This window comes from Falco naumanni, chromosome Z (genome assembly GCF_017639655.2).
Source record: "Falco naumanni isolate bFalNau1 chromosome Z, bFalNau1.pat, whole genome shotgun sequence".
Classification (NCBI taxonomy): domain Eukaryota; kingdom Metazoa; phylum Chordata; class Aves; order Falconiformes; family Falconidae; genus Falco; species Falco naumanni.
Window position 1 is genome coordinate 12,415,497 of NC_054080.1, and position 27,804 is coordinate 12,443,300.

The following is a 27,804-nucleotide window of genomic DNA, read 5'->3' on the forward strand; positions in this document are numbered from 1 at the left end:
CATGATCTCAGAGATGGTTTGGCGTGAGTGGTCTTCCTCCACTCATGGAGGTCTCTGACTGTGCAAGAGGGCTGACTTGGAAACAAAAATGAAAGACATCTTTCTCCAGATTTCTGCATGCTGAGATCTTCTCCCTGACCCTCAGGCACCCTGGCATGGTGAGAGGTCAGGCCTGTAAAGCAAATTTAAGAAATCAAAAGGCAGAGAATTAATGCTGTAAAATACTCTCTTTAGAGGTTCTCCTGCCTGCTAGGCAGAATTAGGCAGAACCTGATCTGAAATGAATTGTAATGTTGTACTATGAATACTCCTAATTTAAAAACCCATTAAACTGCTTGTAAGTAATGCCGGTATTTCCGGGAGAGCACAGTATGTTTGATACATCCTGTTGCAAGTCCGAGTAAAATCAGGTAGACCCTCTGTCCCTAGAGAGCAGTTGTTTAGACTGAAGGCCATATGGGATCGCACAGCAGTGCAGCAGCGGTCTGTAAGCATGCATTTAGCTGATAATCTGTCATTAGCTTGGCCTGTAATAAAAGGAGGTTACACAATGTTACTCTTACTACAGGCAAAGTGTGTTCTCTGAGATTCACAGCAGCTTGGCTTATGCTCAACAATTTCACACAAACGTTGGCAATTAACATCTTTCATTCTTGTGCTCAATCTCATAAACAGCAAGAGGGCTCGATCAACTGTTGATGACCTCTACAGGGTTCAGATTCATGCCATCCAGGTTCCTGGCATGGCTGTTCTTATTACTATTAATTTGATAAGAAAAATACCACTAAATTAAGAACCAAATGCCCTAAAGTGTGCCACCTGTGATACACCCATGAAGTAATAGATGTACCCTGCCTCCAAACTTCATCAGGCTAAAAAGATAGCACAGCAATACAACAGTGGAGGAGATCAGCAGAATGAAAAATGCTTTGATGTGTCAGGAAGTGGGAAAAATAAACCAACAGTCAGCTAGAAAGGCAGAAAAGAAAGGAACTATTCCTTCAGAGTAACGCAAGGTTATACCAGCTGCTAATACAGTAAGGTCTATTCAGCTAGAGTTTCTCTGAAGTCCTGGGGCATCCTAGAAAAAATAGGGATTATTGCACAGGGAAGAAGAGTCTCAAACAAAACCCAAAGGTCTGAAAGGTGCAGAGTAGCCTGACAAGACAGTCTCACATCATACACAGCCACTGCAGCAGTCAGAGTTTCTCTCTCCCTTCTAAGTCTGGTCCATGTGCCCTTGTTCAGAGCTACCACAGCTGCAGGCCTGGCTGCATTTTCACATTGGCTCCCATCTAGTATTTTTGAAATTTTGTAAAAACAGACAGTGGATGGGTCAAGCTCATCTCAGGGACTGCCTCAGGTCGGGTCTGGTTGGAGGCTGAGAAATGAAAGAGTTATCCAAAAATGCTATCTGAGCACATGTGGTTTTGGAGCAAAACTCCTGTTAGCCCAAAAGAGGGGGTAAATTTTCCCAGGTGTGGGAAATGCTTGGAGGGTGGTGTTGGTCTGATATGGCAATAATTTCACTTTGTGCTGGTCACAAGCAAAGTAAAAATCTGCATTATTCAGGCTGATAATGATCTCTTATAATTTCAATCAATAACTCAATCTTGAGAACTTCATAAATATTAGCTATTTTAGTCTTACTTCACCTCAGAAGACATTTCTTCAGCTTTATAGAGTTTCGGGACCCTTATTTGCCTCAGATGCACAGGGGTGTTTTTGCTTTGCATTTTGCCCTCAAGTAAAAAGCCCTCCTTCCTGACACCACAAAAGGACATGGGCAAAGAGCAAGCATAATCATGCAATATTTATCACACCTGCATTGCTTCTGGCATGCTCTAATAGATTTGCCTGTTATCTGTAACTGGGCACTTCCACCTCTCAGTGTGCAGACGGTAACCCCTGCCTGCTGGCAGAGAGAAACACCCAGAGAAATGCTGTGCCACCTAGGCTGCTGGGACCATTTAATTTCCAAGGTCAGCGTTAGGTAAATAATAAATGCAGGTGCCTGTTTCTGCAAGGTCTAAGGATCCTTTTTGTGGCCATGGAAGCATCTTCATGGACGCATCACCTTGCTTTTTTCCATGTTCCTGAGAGCCTCTGTGCAGGTGGACAATGGGAGCAACAGAAAGTAGCTGCTGGCAGCTGCAAGGTGTGGGGAGGATAAAGGCTACTCCAGCTCACTGTGAACAAGAGAGAGGAAGTGTAATTGTAGCTAACACTGCCCTGCCCGAAGAAAGGCTGCAGAGCACCTTTGTTAAAGTTCACGCATCAGGCATTGGTCTTTGATCATGACTGGAGGAGCTGCAAGCCCCGAAACACAAGGGTAGGTGCTAAACAGGCTGTTTATAACAATATGATGGCAGGGTTGGGTAATTGCTTCAGCAAGGACAGCAAAGCCCACGGCCATGACGAAGGATCCTGAAGCATGCACTGACAGCTGTGAGTCCATCACCAGTCCCGGTGCAGGACTATGCTCACTGCTGCTTGTATGTGGGTACCTCTCTGCTGCTGCTCACACCCGTCTCCATGGAGAGGAGGATGTGGTTGGTCCTGTAACATGCAGCAAGATTAGTCTCTTAAAGTTGGCACCATGCCACAGGCAGAAGCTCCTGTAAGAAACAGCGGTGAGGTGAGTTAACTGTTAACTTGCAAAGCCAAAGCCCATGGCTTCATCCCTGGGAATCCCACCTCCTTTGCACATGTTGTTAAAACTGGTAAAGCAGCTCTACTATCAACCTGTTTCTATGGGGGAATGCTCTCCAACTATGGACATACCCCTAAAGCTGACGCTGTGGCTGTCTTGGCTCCTTCTGCTTCTGCCTTGGCACATGCCTGCCTCCTGCCCCTGCCACAATGTGCTGAGGGATCTCCTGCCCAGAAAACCAGGGGCTTAATTTCCCCAGTAAGCCTGGCCAGCACACCCAGATTTCCACTTACTGACAGTAAGTATCAGTCATTGCAGAAAAATCAATGCAGGACTGTGATGAGGGTTCAAAGGTCCATCATTTAAGTGGTGACTCATTAGGGAAAGACCAAGATTACTTGATGGAAATTAGACCAAAAATTTCCATTGACTGCCAGCTGGAAAAAAACTGTGATTTTCCTCTGAACTGCAGCAATAGCTAATGAGCCGATAAGGCCTAAACCCTGCGACTTCATGTGAACAATATTAACCTTTGCCAACTGTACAGAAAGGTGCTGCACACACAACAGCAATAAGTGACAACACTGTCATCACAGGAAAAAAAAAGAACTGACTGACTTATACTGAAAGTGTCTTGTTAAAATAAAAATTACTTTCAACAGAAGACACAAGATTTCTATCATAATGAGTACAACACGCAGTTTGAGTCTTAAGGTCACCAAGCCAATGCGTCTCTTACCAGGACCTAGGTCCTCAGAGGAGCAGCAGGCAAACACAAGCACTGGCAGGTAGTATTTTGGAGGGCTTCATAGTGAAACCAGCAGAGAACAAGGGAGCGCAGGAATGCCAGGGAGACCACAGCATGGAGGAGGTGAAAGTCCCTGTCAACACACAGAGTTTTAATTAAACCACAAAGTGTGTGAATCCAAGTAGTTGTGCATTCTAGCCATGATAATAAGAAAAGCTGCACCCTGTGCAAACACGATATGACATTGCTATCATCTCTCCTGTCCCAAGCACACATTGAGTAAAACACCCAGTTTGAGTCTTAAGGTCATCAAGCCAATGCATCTAGAGCAAAATTATCTCTAAGGTAAGTTCGTCTTGTACCGAAACACAGCCCCGCCCCCCTTCCCAGATTTTCTGGCTACTCAGCAAGTGCAGTTCAGCTACACTGACCATCACATCACACTTTCTGGTTGCTCCACCTCTACCATTGAACCTTCCATCCCAGTCCATCTATTTCAAAACTTTTTCCTTTTTTCCCCCTTAGGTACCAACTTCCCTCCACTTCCCCTTTTTAGGTCCACTTTGCGGCCCCCTTCAGTTTACTCTCCAGTGTTAATTCCTTCTGAGTGGTATCAGACCCAACTGATATCACTGGGTCACGTGTGATACCAGCTATCACGTTTCCTTGAAACTACAGGATAAATAATCTTGAAATTGTAACATGCAGATAAAAATAAAGGAAAACAGAACACTACTGAGCCATAAAGTCAACAGCAACATACCACCATCATCCAGGATATCAGTGGGATGGATCCTAGCATCATTGGTGTTGTGTACAGCAGGGCTAAACCCAATGCTATCAAAGTGACGGAGAACTGGAGCAAACAAAAGGAAAATTAGATCTCTCTTTAGGCTGTTATGAGCAAGCGTTTGTTTTCCCATCCTTTGAGCTACCTCCAACCATGCAAACTGAAGAAAATGTTGAATGCTCTTGCCTTTCCCTGGCCAAGATTCAAGTAAACCCTCAGGATCACATCTTTTAGCTGAGAGGAGGAATTCAGGGAATTGCTATGCTTGATGAACTAAAAAATTCATATATGTGGGCATATACATATATATAAGTATGTATGTATGTATGCCTTTCTGTGCTGGTGCAGGTCTAAGACCTGAAGGTTATTTTTCAAGGTGTTTAGTGTTACCCATCAGTGCCAAATGACACTGCTCTAAATCTGAAGTTTGAAACATTTACAATTGATTACGCTGGTGTAAATGGCACTGGAGCATTGTCACTCCAGAACAGAGAAGGCAGCCCGTCCGCCTCCAGCGAGTGCACTTAGACAAGCAAAATGCAGTTCAACATGCAGCTCAAGCTGGCATCATTGTCATCCTCTCTGTTTTTTGTGTGCGTGAAAGCTAATCCAGATCAAGTGTGATGTATTCTACAGGAACATAATGAAGATGTGTACATTCTGCTTAGACAAAACAGTCATTCTTGAATCAGACAAAGGGCAGTCATTTAAACCATTGTTACAGCAGCCTGCAAACACATTCCTAATCTTTTAAAGGCAAAATTCGAGGCACTGAGGGCAAGCACTTTCCTGAAAAGAACCAAATGACATCTGCGGTCACAAAACCAGCAAATTAGCTACCAGCTCGTGAATTTTGTGAGGCACATGTTAGACACTGTGCCCAGTGACAGAACTGCAAATTGAGATGTCAGCTGCAAAAGATAGATTTTCCCGAAATTTTGGTGTTGGGTTTTTTTTCCCCAAGGAGACTGCACTGTTCAGCCCTCTGTGTTCCACGTTTCCAGGTATTAGATGTGGCATTTTCAGTTTGCCCTTTGGCTTCTCATTCCAGAGAATTGCAGCTGTTCTTTTATTCCAAGTCACTGCAGATTAAAAATCACGTCACTTAATCAGTGCAAAACTCTCAAAGTGACAATGTGAAACAGACATAAAGCTTCCTGAAACCCACAAAATCAAAATTAGATGACACCTTGGTTTACAATGAATTCAGAGCACTTAGTTTCTTAAGTGTTGTCAAGTACAGTAGAGCTAGCTTGAGCTGACTATGTTGAAGCCTGAAAGCGTGAGATTTAGCTTTTGACAGGAAGATATTTAGTGTGCATCTCAGCAAGACAGGTGTGATAGCCAGCCTTGGCGCTGTTCCTGGTAGTCCTCTTCTGGAGGACAGGTGATACTTCAAAGGGAGTAACTGGTTGCAATACAATGAATTGAAACCAATCCCTTTAAGTACAAAATTAGCTACAGCTGTGCAGGTGTGTCCCAACTTAGGCTAGCTATGATATCCTTGATAAGTGGCTTATACCGGCAGCCAGGCTGGTAGCTGTGTCAGTGCAGCTGTGTCATCTAATTGTAAAAATAATGTTTGTTTCAGCTGAACATTTTACAGGAACTTTTCAAAAATGGAGGGCTGCACTTGAGCATAAATTACAGTGTGCGGATGAAAGAAAACACCTGTGTTTTGCCTCAGACAGCCTCTTGTGCTGGGTTTGCTCCGTGCTGAGCACTCAAAAGGCCTGATCTATGAGTAGGGCTCCCTACTGCGAGTGAGATAATACAACAAACCATATGTCAAAATACTCCTTTCACGTCATAAGTTATGACTTACTCCAGCCTAAAAAGCTTTTGCATTTCAGAAGTGTTTCATGGCATCAGACAACCAAACACACCATGCATTTATATCTCTTCCTCAGTCTTATTCCCACTGCTGTGGAAGAAAGACCAAGGCACAGCCTTTGCCCCAGCTGTGGGACATTGTTCATGCTCCCCACTGTGCCCTCTGCCCAGGACAAAGTTCCTGACACCAGGACTGCCTCGCTAAGCAAAGGTGTTTCCTTGTTCTGCATTTTGATGAGCACCTTCACAAGGAGCACTACTGTTGTCCTCTGAGCACAAGTCTCGAGTGCTGCTCCTTGGATCTGGCAGCATCTAATTGGTTCAGAATTACAGTAGCGACATTAGCAGTTTTCAGTTTGTTTTTAATTTCCAAAGCTTCCAGGTTTTCTGATAGAGGCAAAGACCTATGCCCAGCAAGTAAAAGACTGTAGCAATAGATTTCTTCCACAAGTTTGTTTTCTGTTGGCCTTGAAGGCTGAAAACCATGAGGTCAGTGTAGGCTGGCACAGGAACCACAGCCTGAACCTTAGTGGCAAATGGGACAGTGAAAGTGCACTGAGAGTGAAACTCTCCAAACATGCAAGGCTTAACTGAGTTCATCAGAGAGGCAGGTTGAAATCAAACCCAAAAACTCACATAGCTGAAATCCTTTCACTGGATTGAAAGGAGAAAAGGGCACAGCTGCTGCCTCAGTTGGTTCATGGGTTTGGTAGTTTCCCATGCAGGTTTCTTTACCTTTCCTTTTTGGGTTCCCTGTACAAGAGAGACATGGATGTACTGAAGAGAGTCCACCAAGATGGTGAAGGGCCTGGAGCATCTCATCTATAAGGGATGGCTAAGAAAGATGAGTCTGTTCATCCTGGCGAAGAGCAAGCTCTGGGGGGATCTTGGCAATGTGTACAAATACCTGTATTGTGGTGCAAAAAAGATGGAGCCAGGCTCTTTCCAGCACTGCTCAGTAACAGGACCAGAGGCAATGACCACAGACTGAAACACAGGAGGTTCAACCAGAACATCAGGAAACACCTTTTCACTATGGGAGTGACTAAGCAGTGGTGCGGGTTTCCCAGAGAGGTGGTGGAGTCTCCATCCTTGAAGATATTCAAAAGCCGTCTGGCATGGTCCTTGGCAACTGACTCTAGGTGGTCTTGTTTGGGCAGAAGGGGTTGGACCAGGAGAATTCCTTCCAGCTTCAACCATTTTGTACAAAGACCCATTAAGGAGGAAGATGCCTAAATATTGGGTCCTGGGACAGTCATGTAATGTTGTTCATACACAGCAAACTTCATTGTTGAGAGGATGGGCCACTGGTTTTAGAAAACAAACATATAAAAGGGATTGATTTTCACCTTTCCAAACTTTCTTACACCTTGAGGAAACACAGGTGTGTGAGTTGCCAGTGCAGAGACGAACCTGAAAGAAGCACTATTGCTGGAGAAGACATGTAACATGCAATGTAGTCATGTTGAGTGATCTCGTGTCCTGGCCACCCTGCTGCCCACCAGGCCAGGGGGGTCAAGCCATACCACAACGGGACTGTGCAAGAATTAACTGGTCCACTAACTCCGTGCCCTGAGAACTGGAATGAGCAGAGCAGGCAAGGGTGCAAGGGTATATCTCAGTGCCTCACTAGACCATAGGGCAGGTGAGATGCTGTGAAGCAAGGCAAAGGGAAATCTTGAGGTGGTGGTTAGGATCAATAAACATACATCAAGCAGAATGTGAAGCTGGTATATCAGTGAAGGGAACCTGGGACCACGCCATCCACCACAACCCCCACCTACCTGAACTGGCATGGTGGCATGGCAGGATTTCCATAACTTGAGTAGCCCAAGGGCAAAAATAAACGAAGGTTCCACTCTCCTCTGGTGTTGGTCAGTGCTTTACAAGGAATACATCCTCTCTCAACTGCTTGTAGGCCCATGGAAGAGGAAGCACATCTGCAGATCTCAAGGAGAATAGAAAAAGGCAAAGGAAAATTAAGAAGTGGCAATCAGTGCTCAGTGAGCTGTGCGAGCCACTCTAAAGAAATCTGAGTCAGCTTCCAGCTTTTATCTTCTCCCCTCTCTCCTGCTGTTCTCTTCAGGCACCATTATAGCCTGAGCTGCAGGAGGACAGGAGATTCTTCTGGGAGCCCCAGTACAAAACTGGAGAGCACTTTTTTTCAAGTAGTGACTTGACACTGTCCTGCACCCTGCCTTTGAGCAGTCTCCCCAGGGTGAGTCACCCACGGGTAAGAGAACAGGGACTGATCTGGCAGGGAGACTGCAAGGCTGCCGATGAGGGACCATCATCCCAGCTACCACTGCTCCTCAAATCCCTGCAAGCAAGACAAAAACAAAGGCCCATCAAGACTTTTACCCTTTCATCTGCTGAGACTATGGGAACACCACAGGACAACAACCTCCTTACTGGTGCTATGCACAGGGACAAAGAACTAAAAAAGATGAGGTCAGCAAGGTAACCCTGAGAACACGTCGTTCATCATCCTATATCAGATACTTCCCTGCACAATTGTTCACCATGCCTGCTGTGGTAAATACCACACACAGCTACCAAGCCTCCACTTGAACTTGGTGCTAACCTTTTGAAGGGAAAAATTTGAGACAACACGGTAAAAATCTGATTATCCTTTTATATCAGCCAGTAATCACAAGGACTGCTTTGTCAGATAATTTGGAGCAGTAAGAAGAGATGAATCTCTTTTTAGAAACATGTTTTACATGAACAGTGCTTTATTTGTGCTTAAAGTACCCAAAATCAAACACCTAAATGTAAGTATACTTATCCATTTGGCTTTACGTAAAGTTAGAAAGTAAATTCTCTCCAGAATTTTAAGATAGTCTTAATATTCAGAATGGACATTATAAGATGGGAAGAAGGACTAAAAATTAAATTTAAAAGTCAGAGAAAAGTGGTAAACCCAGCACAAGAGTAAGCAGCTCCTGGCAGAAACCAGAGTGTATCTCTCAGACTGTCAAGCTGGGGCCAGGCTTTCAACAGCAGATAGCAGCGGTGAGTGGTCTGTTGCATTTCTGAGCACTTCTAGCACCTCTCTACAGAAAAATAAGTAACTCTGAGACCACACTGGACACATGCAAGGACCAAGGTCTGAAGATCAGGCCAGGGGACAGCCAGCTCATGATGTTTGTAATTGCTAAACACCACATGATTCATAATTCACCCAAACTCCAGTATTTTCACTCAGCTGAAACCATGAAACCACAACATAAGCTACCAGTAGATCCAAAATATGAAGAAACAGTTCAGGGAGACAACTGCACATGTCCTAGTTACGCTCCTCTAGCACATGCCACCTCCATGTGACAATGTGTGACAACATACAGTGTCACACACCCTGGACCTCTGTATGAGATGGGTGATGAGCCAAGGCTGACAAAGCTGGCAGCCCTTCCTCCCTCTCTGGCAGGAGACTCAGTACCTGCTGCTGAGCATGGTGCCCCCAGCCCCTTGGGGCAGAGCCAGGACCCTGGCCCCCGCTGAGCAGAGTCACTTCGAGCCATCCTGGCCACCCATCCCCATGGCACAGAGGCCTCTGAGCATGCTTAGAAAGCATCATCCAGAAAAAAAAAAAAAAAGAAAAATAAAGTTTTTCCTCAGCATTTACCAGAAAGCATGATGATACCAAGGCAGAAGGTCTGAAAGTTGGTAGTAAAAGGACCCAAAAGTCTTTGCATCCTGGATTTGAGTGATGCAGCATGCTTCTCCCTCCTCCTTGGGGAAGCATGGTGCAGGGCTGTGCTGTGGAAAGTCCTTCCCATGCTGGTGCTCCCTTCCGTCACCTTTGCCCACCCTTCTGCACAGCACTCCCACCATTCTCATTGGTCATCCTCATCTGCTGGCCAGCAATTTACGTTGTGTTTCTGCAGCTGCAGGTTTTTCCATTTTATTAAGTCAAAATTCTGGCTATATCTAACTAGATCTTTCCAGCTACACTTTTTTTTTTAACTCCTCAGTGCCAGAAAGTTATCTTAAGTGCTTTGCCTTTACTTGGACCTTTGGAGGGAGGTGAGGGAAATAGGGAATTTCAAGACTTCTGGAAAATAGCAGCTTTACCAACTCCTCTCTGAAATAAGCATGCTTCTGTTTCTCTTTTTAAGCAAAGCCATTTGTTAAATCACTCACTGCAGTGAATTTTAGGTGTGCTCAATACTTCACAGGAAGAAATCCTGGGTAGAAAAAACACAAGGAGGCTAACATATTTCCCCTCTTACAAACCAGAAAAACCCCAAGTGTGCTTCGACACACAGATAAAAATACTAATGGTCCAATTCTGTACTCAGCCATCCATCGTAAGGCATGAATGTTACAATGGTTGCACCACTAGAAAATTGCACCCACTGCAAAATTTTCCATAGCCATCGCACACAAGCAAACTGTAATGCATAGAAGGAATATTATCTGAGTAGTTTGCAAAGATGTGCAGGTGCAGTCAAGGGCAGGCTGCCTGCCTGTCCCCAGACAGCCCACTTGGTGTGGCAGAGGCTTTCCTGCAAACTAAAACTAAGCTCCCTAATGCAGCCTGGCTTCTGCCTGCCTGAAGGGATCTTGTCTGCATGGGGTGTTGACAGAAAATTACCCTCCATCACCATCTGCAGTACAAAATACAGTGCCAGTTCCCACACAGAGATACAACAGCTAAAACTGTCCCCAGTGTGACAGTCCAGGAGAGACAAGACCAAGAAGTCCCAAGATCTGCCTGCAATGTGCCAGATTTTCCTGATAGTAAATGCTGAACAAAATCAACAGCGCAACAACAGCCAGAGATATTTTGGGTTGACTCATGGCTTTTCTCACAAATATTTTATGAAAAAAAAACCTACATGGAATTGTTAAGCATTGTTCCATAGGCTTGTCCCAGGTCAAACCATGCTTTGGTATGCAAGAGTTTCCTTTTGGGCTGCAATCCAAAGGTTTTTGACAGATCTGATTTCACACAGATGTTCCAGGATTTTGCAGCTTTTTGTGGGGAGTTTTTCTGTGCATTAATAGAAATGCTTTTTTGAAACAAATTCCTCGTAAGATTATCTCAGCTTGAGGAATCATGCTGCAGGTAGCATCCATGCCTATATATCCCACATACTTCCTACTTTCATCCCTTGCACAAAGCTGTCATTTATGCTTTGCCACAGTGTACAGCTGCAGTAGGATGAGGCCAAGGAGCGATTCAAGACAAATGGCTCTAAAGATACAGGCATGCAGGGTGCTTCCTTTCTCAGGAAGACTATGTTGTCGCCTTTGTCTGTCTTTTTTTTTTTTTTTTCATTCCTATTCCACTCTGCAAGATGAAAACAATCAGTGCTGCCAGAGAAACAGAAAGCCAGTAGGTAACAGCGATGACCAGCCACAGGCTTGCATCAGTTTACATCAGCCAGGCTCACTCCTTAGAGAACAATTTTACTTTATCCTGGAGCCTCAGATCTGAGCTCCCCCTCAGTTCTCAGGCATGTGCAATGGAGGGGGTGTGAGCTTAGCCATTTCGTGTTTCTGTGTGGCTAATGCAGGATTGCTGCTCTGTGACAGTAAAAAGCCTGTAGGAAGACCCAATAATGAGCAGATACTGGCCTGTTTGACATGGCTGACTGTCGTGAGGGTTGGAAAACTTATTATCATGTTCCTAGCCACCTTTGCTGGTGTTCAGACAATAACATCCGGGATGGGCTGGCAACCCATTTGCCCACCAACCGGCGGGCTGTGCCACACCATTGCTACCAGGGCAGTACTTGGTCAGCAAGTGCAGCTGGCTGTGGGATGCTGCTCACGTGCCAGTGAGTTTGCTGGGATTTAACTCTCCCCTGTTAAACAGTAAGTTCCTGGGATGTGAGGTGCTGCTCTCCAGGTGCCAGCCAAATAGACATTCTGAGAAAACACACCTGGAAGATGTTTGCTTCACACAGCTATGCTTGACCTCGATGCTATCATGTACATCACGGTCGAACATCAAAGCAGCATGCCTCGAGGAGTGGCTGTTTGTGCCGTGGGCTGCTGAAGCCCTGCGTCCTGCCACCTGGTCAGCAACACCCACGTCCCCAGCACTGTGTTGGGCATGGCACCACGTGTGCCACATGCTCCACTCCCCTGGGTTAGCTTTTGCCCACCCAGACTTGGCTTTAGCAAAACCGGAGACCCAGTGATGGGGCTGTGCTCTCAGTGGAACAGGGAAAGGGTTGGTAATGAGAAAAATGATGGCATGCAGTGTTACTAAAGCTGGCTTTCAGAAAAACTTCCCATATTAAACAGCTGTTCAGATGTCAAAAAACAAGGAGGGGAAGAAAAAAAAAAAAGAAGCAGTAAGGGACCAGTGCTATCTGCAAAGCTCATCAAAGTCCAAAAACTAAATCAAAATCTTTTAATGAGGATAAATAGTAAACACCCAGAATAAAGATAATACTTGAGATATTTAGATAATACTAGAGACAGCCTAGAAGAAAAACAGCATGGTATGTGGCATTTAAAGTGCTCAGTTTCAGCCTGCTTCTGCTCAGGTCGCAGCTCTGATGTTGTTAGGAGCAAGTTACACCACGTGGGTTGCGATGATGTGCAGTAGAGGCTCTGGGTCTTCATGGCATTTACGCATCTATGAAGCCTGAAGGTCCTCAGCCTGGTTTCTGCTCTCACACAGTGCAGCCACCTCTGCGGGCACACAGCAAACACCACAGCACAGTTTTCTCACTACCCCTTGTCCCAGGCATGAGTGCAGTGCTGCAGTAGGTGCGCAAACGTCTGCCCCATGTGTTTCCAAGGAAAAAAAAAATGTTCAGCTTCCCCTGTGCAGTGTCCAGGGGCTTTGTCCAATGTCATCAACATACTGCACTTTCTGTGTATTGTTTTGGCAGAAGGACAGCCACAAAACTTTGTGCTCCTTCCTGAGTACATGGCCTGAAAGAGCAAGTCCAAGGTACATGCACAATGACTTAAATCTGCAGAAGACATTTGCAGACATGGACACCCAAGAAATGCTAGTCTTAGTGAAGCTATTCATTAGGAAAGAGCAGTTATAGCTAAAAAAGACTAATTCCAAATAACACTGCTGGCAAATCCCATTCAAACAAGACATGGAGGAGGTATCCACTGTCTTACGCATCATATTAATGCACTATTGTCAGTCAAACCAGAATGAAGAGGGTGGAAGATACTAGATTTCAAACTGGCAGCCTTTTATATTTTTGCACTGGAACAAATGAAGACAGTGAGGAATCCAGCCCTGTGGCTCCTTAATAAATAATAAAGCTTCTCAGGAATAGGATATGCTACCTTGTGGAAAAAGTCAAAGCTAAGATCTTGATTTTGCTTGTATTTCTGTAACATCTGGTACCTTGCTGAAAGCTTACTGTGTTTTAACAAAAGGTCTTTTTAGAAAGTAGGAATGCAAACACCTCCAGACAGCAGTCAGGCAAGCATGCAAATCAAAAACTTTTTTCATTTACTAAAATAAAGTGTTATATATTCAACAGAAAATAAAGAGGAGGAGGTTTATTAACAGTACATTTTCTAGTTTTTTTCCTATTTACATGCATGCACAAACAGGCATGCCTTATATTTATTTAAAATAACATAAAATGCATCATCCTAAAGAAAATAAAATAGGAGTTAATATGTAAGTCAATATATTTAGTTTGAAAGTGAATATATTGCATATAAATACAATATGCACATGGTTAAGTTGCTTAGCTAGCTTAAAACCAAACCTAATGCAACATGCAACTCAAATTCCCACAGCTTAATATATGTTATGACTGAGCTGCATGCTTTAATGCCCGTTCATAAAACCTAAATCACTTAGCCCAACATCCAAAAACCAGCATGTGCACTGAAACCTGGGCTAAGCCACTAAAAGCAACACTGTCTGAGGGTGTGAGCGCACTGCAGCTTGTACTGCTGGTGGTGCCAGCTGCTGTGGTTCTGTTCCTCCTGCCAGCCACCAGAGCTTCACTGACCTCTTCCACATAAAACAACAAACAAACAAACAAACAAAACCTCCCCCAAAAAAATTCCTCCAAGTCCAACCCTGAATACTTTTCCTGCTTTGCAGCTGGATTTAGTTTGCTGAAACAGCTTTGCAAAGACTTTAGCAATCACTGCAGCCAGAGCCAAGGAGGGGCATTCAGAAGCTGTCTTGACTTCCATGGCCTCTACCCAGCTGCACCCATGCCTTGAAGCTGTCAGGTGCTCTAATTTCTGCTGTTAAGGGTCTCTTTCAAGGCATGCCTACAACTTGCACGGTCTTGTCAAGCTCAGGGAGCCCACGCCCCATGCCTCAGCCCGCTGGAGGACCAGCAAACACATTTGTCTAAACCAAGACAGTTGCACTTGTCAGGGACTCATGATAGGTGCCAATCTTTGCACCAGCTTTCTGAATACCAGGACACTCAGACAGCAGCTTTACCCTCTGTTTTATGCCCCAGCCTGCCTTCCTCAGTGCCCTAAAGCATCTCCAGAGCATCCCCATTCCAACAGCCCCTGGCTCCGCTTTCCAAGTTAGAGACAGTGGGCTCTGACAGACAGCCTGTGCATACCCTGAACTCAGCAGAAAGCCATGCTACACCCACCACATGTGCTGCCTGTTCCCACATCTCACCACCCCACCAGGCATGACATGAGCAGGACCAGCTGGTGGTCAGCGTGGTGGTGGCAGCCATTAAGCCACCACAGCTGCCTCTGTGTTTGTGCTCCAGCAAGCAGCAGGCTTTTCCCACATGCAAGTCCTTCAGGAAGGTGCACACCAGCAGGACATGCATGGATGGCTTCTGTGTGAACTGGTACCACCTGGAAATGGAGAAGAAGAGCAAACATGGAAAGAGCAATGTTGGTCCTTGCCTGCACCAAGCATACAGAAGAGGATGCACCTTGTTCCCATAGATGTGCTGTTGGGCAGGGAGAAGCTGCCTGTGTCTGCACTTGGCTGGGAGAGGAGAAATGGGAGGCAAGAAGGGAAAGAGTAAATCTAGAGGTAAGATGAAGACACTAGGAAGATCAGACAGGAGAAGAGGGAAGCCTGGCAGAAAGACAGGAGGCACAGGAGCAAAGAGGAATGCTTGATGTGAAGGATGGTTTGTCGATTCCCTCACCCAGAAAAGATCACTGTCATCCAAAAATGCAATGAATGCACTCAGAATCTGTGCCCAGATACACACATCAGGGATATACAAACTGTCCTGGTTTCAGCTGGGATGGAGTTAATTCTGCTCTTAGTAGCTGGTGCAGTGCTTGTTTTGGTGTGGCAAAAATATTGTTAACACACTGAAGTTTTTGCTTGTTGCTGGATGATGTTTATACCAAGTCAAGGACTTCTCAGTTCCTTGGTCCGTGCCAGTGAGAGGGCTGGAGGGGCACAGGAAACTGGGAGGGGACACAGCCAGGGCAGGGGTGCCCCAAACTGGCCACAGGAATATTCCATACCATGTGATTGATGTCATGCTGAGTATGTAAGTGGGGGTGGGGGTGGGGGGGGGTGGAGCAGGAAGGGGGCCACACTCAGTGTTACGGCGTTTGTCTTCCCAAGTAACTGTTACACACGATGGAGCCCGGCTTCCCTGGGGATGGCCAAACACCTGCCGGCCCATGGGGAGTAGCAAAAGAAAATGTTTTTCTTTGCTTGCATGCACAGCTTTGCTTTACTTATTAAATTGTTCTTATCTCAACCCTTGACTTTTGTATTCCTTTCCGAACCTCCCCATCCCTCTGGGTGAGAGGGGAGTGAGCGAGCAGCTGGGGTCAAACTGTGACAAAACCCCATTTATTTTCTATTTTCAACCAGTTATTTCAGGAATGACTGATGGAGCCACCAGTCACAGTCAATGATTATAATCAGCAATCCATTTGTATTGTTTCCCTTTCAGGCTTAGAAGGATATAATTGGCTTTTGGTTCAGAGTAATAGAATGCTTTTTCCCCTATTTATACTGAAGTAAAATAATTTCAGATTCACAAACTGAATGCTTGCACAAAGGCTTGAATGCTGCTTCCTGGCTGAATGCATCTATTTGATCATTAACCCATAATACAGACAAGAAATTCTGGCAGGCCTGACCAGCTGTGTTACACTCCTGAACCAAACATGCTCTTTGAAGTCTGGGTGTAGGCAGGACAGCCTTACTAGTGCAGCCTAGTGATGCCTACAGCACTTTCAGTTCCAGCTGTCATCAACAGAAGTTGAAAGTCTTCAAAAGCCCAAGTCCAGTTAGACCCTCAACAGTACACAGTAGCCAGAAGCTAAGTAAGTGAAAACCAGACTTGGTATTCTGGGTTTGGGGGGTTTGGTGGTGGGTTTTTTTATTTGTTTTTTTTTTTTTTTGGGGGGGTGGTGGTGGTGGTGGTTGTTGGTTTTTGTTTTTTTTTTTAATCTGGCACAAAAATGAGAGGTTGCATAGTTATTGATTCCTGCTGGTAGGAAGTATCAGAAAACACTCAGCTTCTCCTGCAACAAATTTTACCTACAGTTAACGAATTAACATGGCAAAAGCCCAAATATTCAGGTGCTTTACATAGCTGCTTGCAATAGCTTGCCAGTTAGGCAGACACAGAGCACAAAGGTTAAAGAAACATAACTGAGAGACCAGATATGCACCTAGTCTGTACAAGGAAAACTGCGAGGACTTAGAAGGAACCAGTAAAATAACTTGATTTGTATGATTAAGACTTGCCATCAGGAGGATTCAAAAACACTTCCTACAAAGGGTTTTTATCAGAGATCCGAAATATATTAGGGTATGCATTGCTCTGGCATACATGCTCCCTTTTTACAGAATGTTGATGCACATATGACAGAGAGGCGGTCGTGCTGTCATTCAGAAGAACCTGGTCTGGCTGGAGAAATGGGCCGACTGGAACTTCCTGAAGTCCAGCAAGGAGAAGTTCAAAGTCCTGCACCTGGGAAGGAACAACAGCAGGCACCAATATATGCTGGTGGCCAACTGGCTGGAAAGCAGCTTGCCACAAAAGGATCTGGAGGTGCTGGTGGACACCAAGTTGAACATGAGCCAGCAGTATGCCCTTGCTGCAATGAAGACTAGTGGTGCCCTAGGCTACATAAGGAGAAGCGCTGCCAGCAGGTCAAGGGAGGTGATCCTTCCCCGCTACTCAACACTGGTGAGGCCACCCCTCCAACGAGTTCATGAAAATGCCACAAAGGTGATTAAGAAAGTGGAGAATCTGACACATGAGAAGCTGAGAGAGACGGGATTGCTCAACCTGGAAAAGAAAAAAGCTCAAGGGGATCTTATCCATGTGTATAAATACCTGATGGAGTAAAGGAGGTGGAGCCAGGCTTTTCTTAGTGGTGCCCAGTGAAGGACCAGAGGGAACGGGCCCAAGCTGAAACACAGGAAGCTGCCCCTGAACATCAGGACACACTTTTGCTATGAGGGTGGCTGAATAGGTTGCCTACTGAGTTTGTAGAGCCTCCATCCTTGGAGATGGTCAAAAGCCACTGGATGCAGTCCTGAGCAACCTGCTATAGCTGACCTTGCTTTCAGCAGTGGGGCTGGACTAGGTCTCCAAAGGTCCCTTCCCACCACAGCTACTCTATGGGTCCAAGATTCATGCCTAATTCTTTGGGGGGGGGAACGGCACCACAGCTCCCCGACAGCAGCACATGCATCTGCTTTTGGATGGACAAGGGAGTAAGAAGGCCCTGTGCTACAAGGATGCCCGTGGTGGGCTATTTGGTGCTGCTTGCAGCAGCAGTGATTATTTATCTTCCACCGAAGAATCAAATCCTCCATTTTACCAAAAGCACCATGGACCCTCTCTGGTAGGGAGTAGAAATTCTTTTGTCACACAAAGTTTTCTTAGTCTGGCGTCTTCAGATTCATTGCCTATGGACTTGTGGATATCTGTAGAGTACTTCTAAAGGACACACAGAAATTAACTAAGCAAAGTAAGCCTGTGATAAAAAGTCTTCAACAGACCATCCAGGAAAAAGTTTAAGGATCTATGAACTGGGCGAACAGAGGATAAAGGCTGCCTGTGAGTTAGTCAATCTGATCAGACTCAAGTGGGTGGTGATGCACTTTTCTCCCCTCAATATAGGCTTCAGCTAGGTGTGGAGAAAAGTCTAGGAACCTGAAACATTGCTAAAGAGATGGGTAGCAAGGACGTGTCTTTTACAGGAATACTGCAGTGAGACTCTGCAAACAACCTAACTTAGCATTTATTCAAAGATAAGTGAAGACTTCCCTTTTTTATCTTTTTTTTTTTTTTCTTCTCTTGCCACCATGGTAGGAACCAGTCCCTAGCAAGGGACTGCCGAGCATCAGCTGTGTCAGACTTACACTGTCTCCATGCTGTGGTACATAGAATCACATTCACCAACCAGGACTCGAGTGTGCCCTTCAGTGCCCTCTCGTTTTCATCCATTGCTAACAATAGGGAGGAGGTGGTCATTTCCCTTTGCTTAGGTGAAACACATCAAGCCACTGATGTCAGCGTTGCGATGGGAGCAAATGGCTGTCACAGATGCAGCAGACATCAGAAGTGGCTGCAGTGCAAACCAGGTGAAGGCACACAGCAGGGAAGTTCTGGTGCACAGCAATGAAACTGAAGAGCTTCAGTCTCTTCAGACACTTAACCATCTCTGGCAGCCCCCAAAAAAGGAGGAAAATTGGCCTATTTAGGATAACAACAACAACAACAACTTCCTGGGGAGTGAGAAGCTCAAAACAGTTCACAGCCAGAAGAGGTGAAAAAACAGCAGTGTGGTACTGAGAGTAATAAATGGACCAATTCCACAGTATATTTTTAGAGAGGAAAGCTACTGGGTTTTGGAGGTGGCAGAAAGGGGTTAGTAAAAAGGGCCTCCTTTATTCTTAAAGATACTTTCCTTTAGGATGTGGTCTGAGTTTAGACTTAAAGCAACAGCAGTGAATGCTACTCATGCAGTGTAAAACGTCATAATTGTGTGGCCAGCAAATTGTCCTCTGTGGTCCTGCCACCTATCGCCATCCGTGCCAGCCATTTGAAGGGCAATTTCCCCTGGGATACCTGGTAGCACTTTTATTTTGAGCAGCTCTTTGGGTACATGGCCGCTGGGCATAACCGCTGCCGAGCTTAGGCCACTTCACCAAGACTCTACGAAAACCAGCCTCAAGGCAGACCCTATGCACAGGTGCAGTCCTTCTTGCTTTGTGGACTTGGTTTTATTACTTTGTACGTCAATAGAGAATAGGTTCACTGCTCAAAAGCAACAGACTGCCTAAGGCAGAAAAGCACCAGCTTCTCTGTTAATCATGGAACAGAGCACTGGAAATGCCAAATTTCACTTCTGGTGCTCATTTCAGCTACAGCTTTAAGCCAAATGAAATAATCTCTTTAGCCATCACCTGCTGCATACAAAAGCGATCTGCTTGACAGGCAAAGCACAAAAAGGTTATGCAGTTGTATTCTGGCTGCACAAAGATTGTGTTTATGGAAGTACCACTGAATGTCAAATAGGACTGTTCACTCCTAGCAGAGTTAGCATATTGCTGACACATGATGAGATCATTGTTGGTGTCAGTCTGCGTACAGACAAGATACGCTTTATGTTCACATGCAGTCAACCTTGACTACATGCTACATAGGTCTGCTTAACTGTCATCATAATTGCAGGAGGATGCCTGAAACCCACCGACATTTTAAGTCTCTGCTGTTCTAGTATCTGGAAGTAAGGCTGTTCCTAGTCCATACCACCAGGATTAGACAGGTTGTACTTACAGGACAACGCTCCTTCTAACATCTGCCAGCTCGCTTCTCCCTCCCCAATATGCTGCCTGCTTTAGACAAATGGACTCCCCAGGTCCCACAGCATCAGCAGAGACCCTGCATGGTAGGGAAAACCACCATACCAGCAGCAATGTCAAGATTAAACGTCATCTCAAAGCTGCAGACACTCCTAGACTTGGGGAACGTCCAGATCTGTCTGCTCCAGCTGCAGCTCCCTCCCCATTCAGCCAAGGTGCCAACAGTGACACACCATCCTTATCCTACAAGTCATCTGCCGGAGTCTGCATGCCAATGAACACTCCAAGACATGGGGAGCCAAAATGAAAAGGTCTCCAACTGGTCTGTAACCAGGAGACAACAGCTGCAAGTTCTCACATCTTGCTACTCAACTGCAGGGTGGGCAGCAAGCCCTGCTGTCTTGCTTTCCTCCTTTGCTAGCCACCCTACATAACCCTAGAGCAGATCCTGCTGAAAGCCCCATGTCATTCACAGGAAACAGGCTTATTCTAGAGAGCTAGCTTTGAGAAACTTCTTGGAGGTGTCAGCCTCCAGGCAAGAACCCTTAAAAACCTTTCTAAGGTTTCACCTCTGTGTTATTCTTTATTACCCAACATACTGCAGAAGTACCCCGACATACCCATATTCCTTCACTCCGGAGCACTAGTGACAGACAAATTTAACCTGCATTCACTACAGTTCGCTCCCTGTTTCTGCTCCCCCTCCTGCACGTTTCTGTCCTAGGGGGAAAAACTCCTGTTACAAAGACCTTCAGGGCAAAACAGTTGTCCCAAGAGGGAAGCGCAGAAGCCAGTGAAACTGAATAGAAAGGAGTCAAGGTGACACAAGTCTATGCCTTGTCTTGCTTAGCTTTTGGGGGGCTGCCAGCTAAGGGAGCACCCCTCCGTGGAGAGTTATTGAGATGACCCAAAAGGCTAAGTAAGTTAAAACATTGTTCACGTTTATTAGTAAAGGAGTCTGGGGGGGGAGAAAAAACAAACAAACAAACAAAAAACCACACACCACCCTGGTATTTTTCTGAGCTTTCCTCTGTCTGCTGGGAGATGAAACGGAACTCAATACCAGCCCCAGTGGCTCATGATTTATTTAACTTTGAGCTGCTGGCTTTTTATATTAGAAAAACATTACTTTACCTGTCTGGTCCACCTACAGGAAAGAACAGGCTTGTCAAAAAATTCAAGGCTTCTTGAAGATTTTATTTTGGTAATAGTACATATATATATTTTTATATAAAAGTTCATATATAAAAATGTATGCACATAAATTTGTATCTATAATTGTATGTATGTGCAAGTAGAAAAATAAGCTTAATTATACATACTGACAGAATCCCCCAAAGGCTTCAATAGTTTCTCCGTATTTTCTCGTTTCCACAAGGTCAGGGAGTCTTTTGAATGTGTTACTGCATTTGACATGCATACCGTACAAATCTTCCCTTGTCTCTGCACCTCCCCCCAATATTTTGGCATCAGAGAAAAGGAAGGAGCCATTGCCACGAAAGATAAGTTACTGTAGAATATATATAAAATACTCCTCCAGGCAACAGGCAAGCCTCAAAGGAGGAAAAGCTACTCACCATACAGGAAGGGCAAGGGGGAAGCCTAGCAGAGCTTTAGATTCGAGCTCACCAAAACCCTGTGAGCTGACCGAAGTTTAACACCGGCACAGAGGATGCAAAGCCCAAGTCAAGAACAGTAACTCACTTCATTTCAAAGCCCCATGAAGAAATTTTTGACAGCTCCTGTTTCATGCTTCAGTGACCTTACTGGCTTCCTGCACAGGCACACAACCCTGACCTCTCCTACCCACCCACAAGCTGGCCACATAATAAAATGGCCATCAGTTCCAGCTGGCATATGGGTTTGGCTAAGGCACCTCCTGCCAGCAACAGGGAAAGAGCGCTGGGGGGACATGTGGAGGGACGGGACTGAAACAAGCAGCAAGCTGCAAGCTTCCATTGCGAGCTGCCTGGTTTGCACCTCTTGATCAATCATTTAGGCAAAAATACTTGGAGCCAAGTAAGATCAAGCAGAGGACGCATATTCTCCCCAGAAGCAGGAACCACACATAAGTAGCATCCCACTCCTTATCTGATGGGCATTTAAAAAAATAAAGCATTCCAAAAGCTGTCTTGGAGAGTATTAGAGACACTACTTTTCTTTTTTTAGTCTTAGTTTACAGGAATAAGCTGGTAAACTTTTAACCTGAGCTAAGTGTTAAGACAAGCATCAGAAGCATCCTTCCACTGAAAAGCCTACTGATGCACTTCTTTCCATATACAGCCTGCAGGGCTTCAGCACAGTTAGTAAATGTTTACAAGACACTAACCTAAAACTGCTTTTGAAAAGGAAACACACCGGACATAACCTTGCAAGGTTATAGCTGAACAGTGACAAAGCCTTAGGATCCACAAGACCTGCTGGTTTACCTGTAGCTGAACAAGACAATTTGATGGGAGAACCGGACACTGATCTGCACATAGGACTTAACTGAAAACAGAGCCAGCTTTCAGTAGAAACTGCTACAAAAAAACCAAACATTTTCAGCAAAGATTTGCAATACTCAACTGCAACTTTCTATGTGAAAGAGGTAATCAGTCTTCTAAACACAAACACAGCAGTGTCTAAACCGGCCCAAAGTGCTTCATTAAACCTTGCTTCCTTACTGAAAGGTTCAAACTCTTAAGGATCAGACAAGCGGTGAAAGCAGAACTTGGGGCATCTAACCATAACAATTATCACTTATTCAATTGTCTAATAGCTGGCAATGGAAAATTGTTTGTGCAGTGCAGAAGAGGTAACCTTTAGAGCAGTCTGACTTCAAATGCTCAGAATCTACAGGATACACAAAGCCAGTGGGGCTCGGTTCTGCGGGGTTGTCTTAAAGCACATCCCAAATCACCGATGTGAGATACAGTGCGGTTCTACAACACTAAGGTAGGAATCATACAGGCCTTCTTCACAGTCAACATGAAGGTGGAGATGACTTTCCTAGGGGAAGTTCTTATCTGCCCAGACATGAGCACTGTTACGGGGTAGCTGTGTCATGAAATTGAGTTTTTCTGAAGAGCTAAGAAAACACCTTTATATTTAAACTTGTGCATTCTCTCTGCATATCCAAGTAGTAGACCAATGCAGTATAATCTGAAAATTAGTTAGAAACTTTACTTCATGCATTTTCAGACCCAAAACTGGATTAAGCTTGAAATTATTGCCATTCTATACACTGCCATCCTCTCTTCCATGTTATTATTTAGACAAACCTGAAGAGTATTTAAGTCACTCTGCAGAACTGTAAAAAGTTTATCTATTACCATACAAAACTTCAGGTTTTGTCTAACTTGTCCTCAACAGCTAGAATTAGTCACAGCTGTTGGGGGACCAGTTCAACCCAAGAATGGCTGGAGCTCAAACCCACCTTAAAATTAGATGATCAGCAATTCAGTGTGAGGATTAGAGGAATCCTTTAAGATAAATGAAACAGCTTTCAGAAGTGATACATGAAAGCAGGTGGTAATTAGGAGACAAACTTTTCCAGCTGAAAAAAAAAGAGCCTGAGGGGAAATACAGGTAGTCAGCAGTCAGTTATCAGGAGACAGAAGAGGGCAATGAACAGAATTCAGGTGGGACAGACTTCATTTGAAAGCACAGAAAAAGATCAAAACATTGTTTAATAGTAGGCAGGAAAATAATGAAAGGATTCAGGAAAGGGAAATTTAGGTATTGTGCTGTGTGGCTGCAAATATACTGAGCACACCACACGCTCAGGAATATTTCTGTAATAGTTTAAGGTAATTCCAGTGGTGTTTGTTTCAGCTAAGCCTCCTAGATTCCACAACCCTATCATGCACACAGTCTCTTATTAAGTTTCACAAGAAAATCTTAATAAGCATTAGGGAAGAGATAAGAAAAAGCCAAGTCAGATGACAGAGCAAGCACAGTGCTTTTCTGGTAGAGTGCCTCAAAGCGAAGTACAAACACTACTCCTCAATCCCAGCATGTCTTGTGGCAAAGAAACCCATCTCCAAATGTGAATCTAGGCTCACTAGTTACAACAGATAGGGAACTATCTGTTCAGCTGTGGGGGTTTTGAAGTTATTCTAAAAAATTAAGGATCACTCAAAATACAATTTAGGCACATATGAGTTAATTTCAGCAAAATATAAAATCCGAAACAGGCAGTCTAGGTGTGAAAAACCTCAAAAGAAAGGAACATCCATTTACTGCTGCAAAGATTAATTAGAAGCCAAATCTATCAAAATTGCCATTCTTAAAGCAGCATCACTGAACAAAGGGCAAAACCCCCTATATTCCAAACAGACTGTAATCAAAATTTATTTATAAATAAAGGAAAAAACAAGACAATGATTTTAAATAAACATGGTATATTCTACACATCTGTAGAGCAACATAACTTTACATTAGCCATTTTTAACTTCTAAAAGTTCTGTTGCAGCATCTTCTACAATATTTGACAGTGTTGGTTTCCATTTTATGATCAACCAAATACCCAAATGAAATTATTTGCTTAAGTGAAGCTTTATTTTTCATGACCAAAGATGGCTCTACTAATACAAAAGCACCTGTTAAAACAATTATCCCCACCTAATTTTTTATTTTTTACAATGAAGTCTGTTTAGCCTCTTTTTTTTTGGTTCTGTTCTGTTGCCTGCACAGAAATCAGCATAAAGCTAAGTTGCAGGCTAAGCTTCACTTTAGCAGTGCAATGAATGGCATCAAACTTCATGAAATAAATGAAGATACAACCATTGTCAGCAAAATTCAACTATGTAAAAAACAGTATTAAAATGAGAATGTTTTTGTGGGTCACAACTAGACAAGCTTTCCGTGCGCAACTTTCCTCAGGAAGAGTGCTTCTTCCTGATTCATATGAAGAGAATGAAGCATGCATCATAAAGCCTTTGTTGTACAGAAATGCCCATTGAAAGAGTTCCATGGTATCATAAGGCAAACAGATACTAGGGTGGATGAAGCATTTTGGCCCAGAGTGTGTTTTACAACACATACATACACATTACACTCGTGTAGCATATGACAGGTATGGGATTGGCTCAGATAGGTAAAAATGTCCATTTTTACAAATACATGTCATTATTGCTAATATGCTACACTTTATCATCCAACTTTTAAAGCTGCTTTGTTGGCATTAGCAGCTCACATTCATGGTGACAATATGCTATTCCATATGAAAAAAAAAGTAAAGCAGCATAAATGAAATTATGAAAACAGAAGGCTTATGCAACATCCCTGTCCAGCTTTGTGTTTTTTTAATTAAAAAGTGTTCAATGAAAACAAGTCCAGTTCACCACAAATTAGGTCTCACAATGAGGTTGGAAACCAAGCTGCAGGGACCAGAGAGGGGAAAAAACACAGCATGCATTATAATCTATTCCTTGTAGTCATACCACTGGAATACAAAAGTCCAATTTAAAGGCTAGGCTAACAGTAGAAGGCAAAAAGCCAAGAGCAGACTTAGTTTGATATTTAAATTAAGATTACAGTTTTAATCAGTAACAGCAAACTCACCCATCCCTTTAATATATTCACAATATCTACTGCATTGAATACTTAATTATGACTAGTATAAGTATGTGTGTTCACTTTAAAAAGATATTAAATACCTGCATCATGAAATTACATTCTTAGGACATTGTGTAAGAAAATAGCTCATGTGTGAAATGTTTATGAAATGTGTTTCTGCTCCCTTCTATCCCCCACTATGTCCCATCCACACCGTGCCCCCCACCCCCAAGCATTCAACCATAGGGGAAAACAAACACCCCTTAAAAAAGTATGGTAATATTGAAGGGGACCAGTTTGGCTAGTTACAGCACAGTGCTTCACAAGGTTCAAGACAGAACCAGATCAGAGTTGGCCAAAAGATGCCCCCACAATACATGCCTGACCAGTAATTCTTTCCAACTCATTCTTTCCAATTTGTTCTATCAAACTCAGTCCACTTTTGGTTCATTGCAATAACTAAAGTATTTCATATATACATATAAACACAAGACTCCAGCTTTAGTTTGTTTTTGCAAAGCATTTTTACCTTCCCACTCATTGTGTTCTGCAGCAACTACAAGAGGTAGGCATAAAGCATTTAAGAGCTTCTTTCCAAAGGTCCTGTTACTAGCTCAACTTAGCGGGATAAACCAGAAATTATCTGTTTTCTGTGATTTTGTCACATATAGTCTTACGCAATCCAGGTGGAAAATAGCTACATGAACCCTGGATTTGCTAGGCTTGCACACCACGGAGTAAGAAGCTGTTCATATCCAGGAGGATATTTTTTCCCAGAGTTTACTGCAGAGCATTCCCACAGGAAGTAGGTATCAGGACCAATTCTCTCCATTTCTATTTGTACATAGGAGCAAGGTACCATTTGGCCAAGACTACAGATGTATTTTCACAGATGCAAGTGCCATGCAAAAATAAATTAAAGAATAGATACCAAAACATACAAGTAATAAAACTACTGAAGGTAGATTTTCTTCAAAGTATTTATATAAACATTTATAATACTTTTCTCCTCCCCCCCTTCTCTTTTTGACATTCACAGTTACAAAGCTGTGGCTATACATCAAGAATTTCTTCTGCAGTGCCTCCACAACGTAGTCTGTAGCGTCCTGTCCTCCAGCTAATAGTGGGGTCCCACAAAGCAGATAGGAAAATATAAATTGTCATGGATTCTCTGATGAACCAAGCTACTGCGTAATCAAGTTTTGAAAAACACAGAGCACCACCCTAGGAAATGAAAAACAATATTTAAACGTACTGATTATTCAGAAGGGATTTTGAAGTCATTTAAAGCATTTGTGTTACAGATAAATCTATTCTAAAGCATATTATACAGATTTACATATCAATAGCTTATTTTTTTAGAAGAACATTTTCTGGAGCTTGGCAGAATGAACCAGAAGTTTGAAAAGAGACCTGTACATAGAACAAAAGGCAAAGAAAAGCATGACAATTTCACTTTCTTCTTTTTGAAGCTTTGTAAAATTGTGTTCATGCAGACACTGGGTTTTTGCCACAGACTCCAGAAGAACAGCATCTAGGCAGAACACTCCTGCATTCCCAGAGGAGTGAAATTCAAATAAATAAAACTTTGGTCTGTTGCATAGGAAAATTGGGACTAAGAAGAAAGCTTATGGCCTCTATATATTTTCTGTTCCCTTGAGAATTTACAGCTACATGCAGAGCTGGAAACTGAAGAGGCTTCAGTAGAAGAAAAGTAGGCACAAAGCTCTTCTACATGCTGCACAGGGTGAGAAGAGTAATCAGAAAGGTAACAAACTAACCTTCTGGAGTACTACAGAATCAGTACAAGGGCTAACTTTTTTTGTTGTTGTTGTTCTTTCCAGTATGTGATAAGACTACCACACAGTTTTTCAGTATGATGAGAAATATTTGATAAGGTTGAATACACAAGTAATTATGGAACGTATTTAGATTGATTACGGTCACACCAGAAAGTAGTCTGAATAGTTTCTACAGCATCAGAACAACAAATGTTTTCTGATTTTTTGACATCGCCCTATATTAAAAAAATCTGAGGCATCCCTTTGATGGGAAGATTTTGCTTTTAGAGGCAGGCTATAGCTGTACTCTTGCGAGTAGTGGACGTGGGGGACATCTACACCTCAATAAATACAAGAATATGAAGCTAAGAATCCCACAAAGCTGCTGTTCTTGTACTTTTTACAAAAAGTTCAAAATTTCTGGATATGCCTAGGTAGTACAACCTGGAGATGTGGAAAATAAAGGAACAGATATGCAAAACTTCAGAGCCTAAGCAAAGGCAGATGCATACAGAACACCACCAAGCACATTCACTCCTTTTCATGCTTTTATAACTGAAGCTGGAACATTCAGAACTATGAGGATTTGACCTATTATTTCCTTGATTGTCAAGATAATTATTTTGTTGTTATTATTTATATAATATAATGGTCTTAGCTTTTTGCTGAAGCAGATGGCACTAGTAATTAAATAACCTCCAAAGAAAATGAAGCTACGTA

General features: G+C 43.6%; 1 protein-coding gene and 1 long non-coding RNA gene across 3 annotated transcripts in view; both read right to left on the reverse strand.

The window, feature by feature from the left end:
- Positions 1-4,104: 4,104 nt before the first annotated feature.
- On the reverse strand, positions 4,105-19,864 carry LOC121080781. 2 transcript variants are annotated; one of them, XR_005825492.1, is made up of 3 exons: positions 19,737-19,864; positions 7,809-7,964; positions 4,105-4,257 (listed from the first exon to the last, which is right to left on the reverse strand). It is a non-coding gene; the product is annotated as an uncharacterized LOC121080781 (long non-coding RNA). The 2 variants fall into 2 exon arrangements; XR_005825491.1 differs by having other exon boundaries at positions 7,809-7,972.
- A 4,266-nt stretch (positions 19,865-24,130) lies between these two features.
- The window catches only part of UGCG (UDP-glucose ceramide glucosyltransferase), a 34,170-nt gene continuing 30,496 nt past the window's right edge, over positions 24,131-27,804 (reverse strand). Inside the window, exon 9 of the mRNA XM_040579550.1 lies at positions 24,131-26,527. Coding sequence (XP_040435484.1) covers positions 26,357-26,527 — 171 coding nt within the window. The 3' untranslated portion in view covers positions 24,131-26,356. The remainder of the gene's footprint in view (positions 26,528-27,804) is intronic.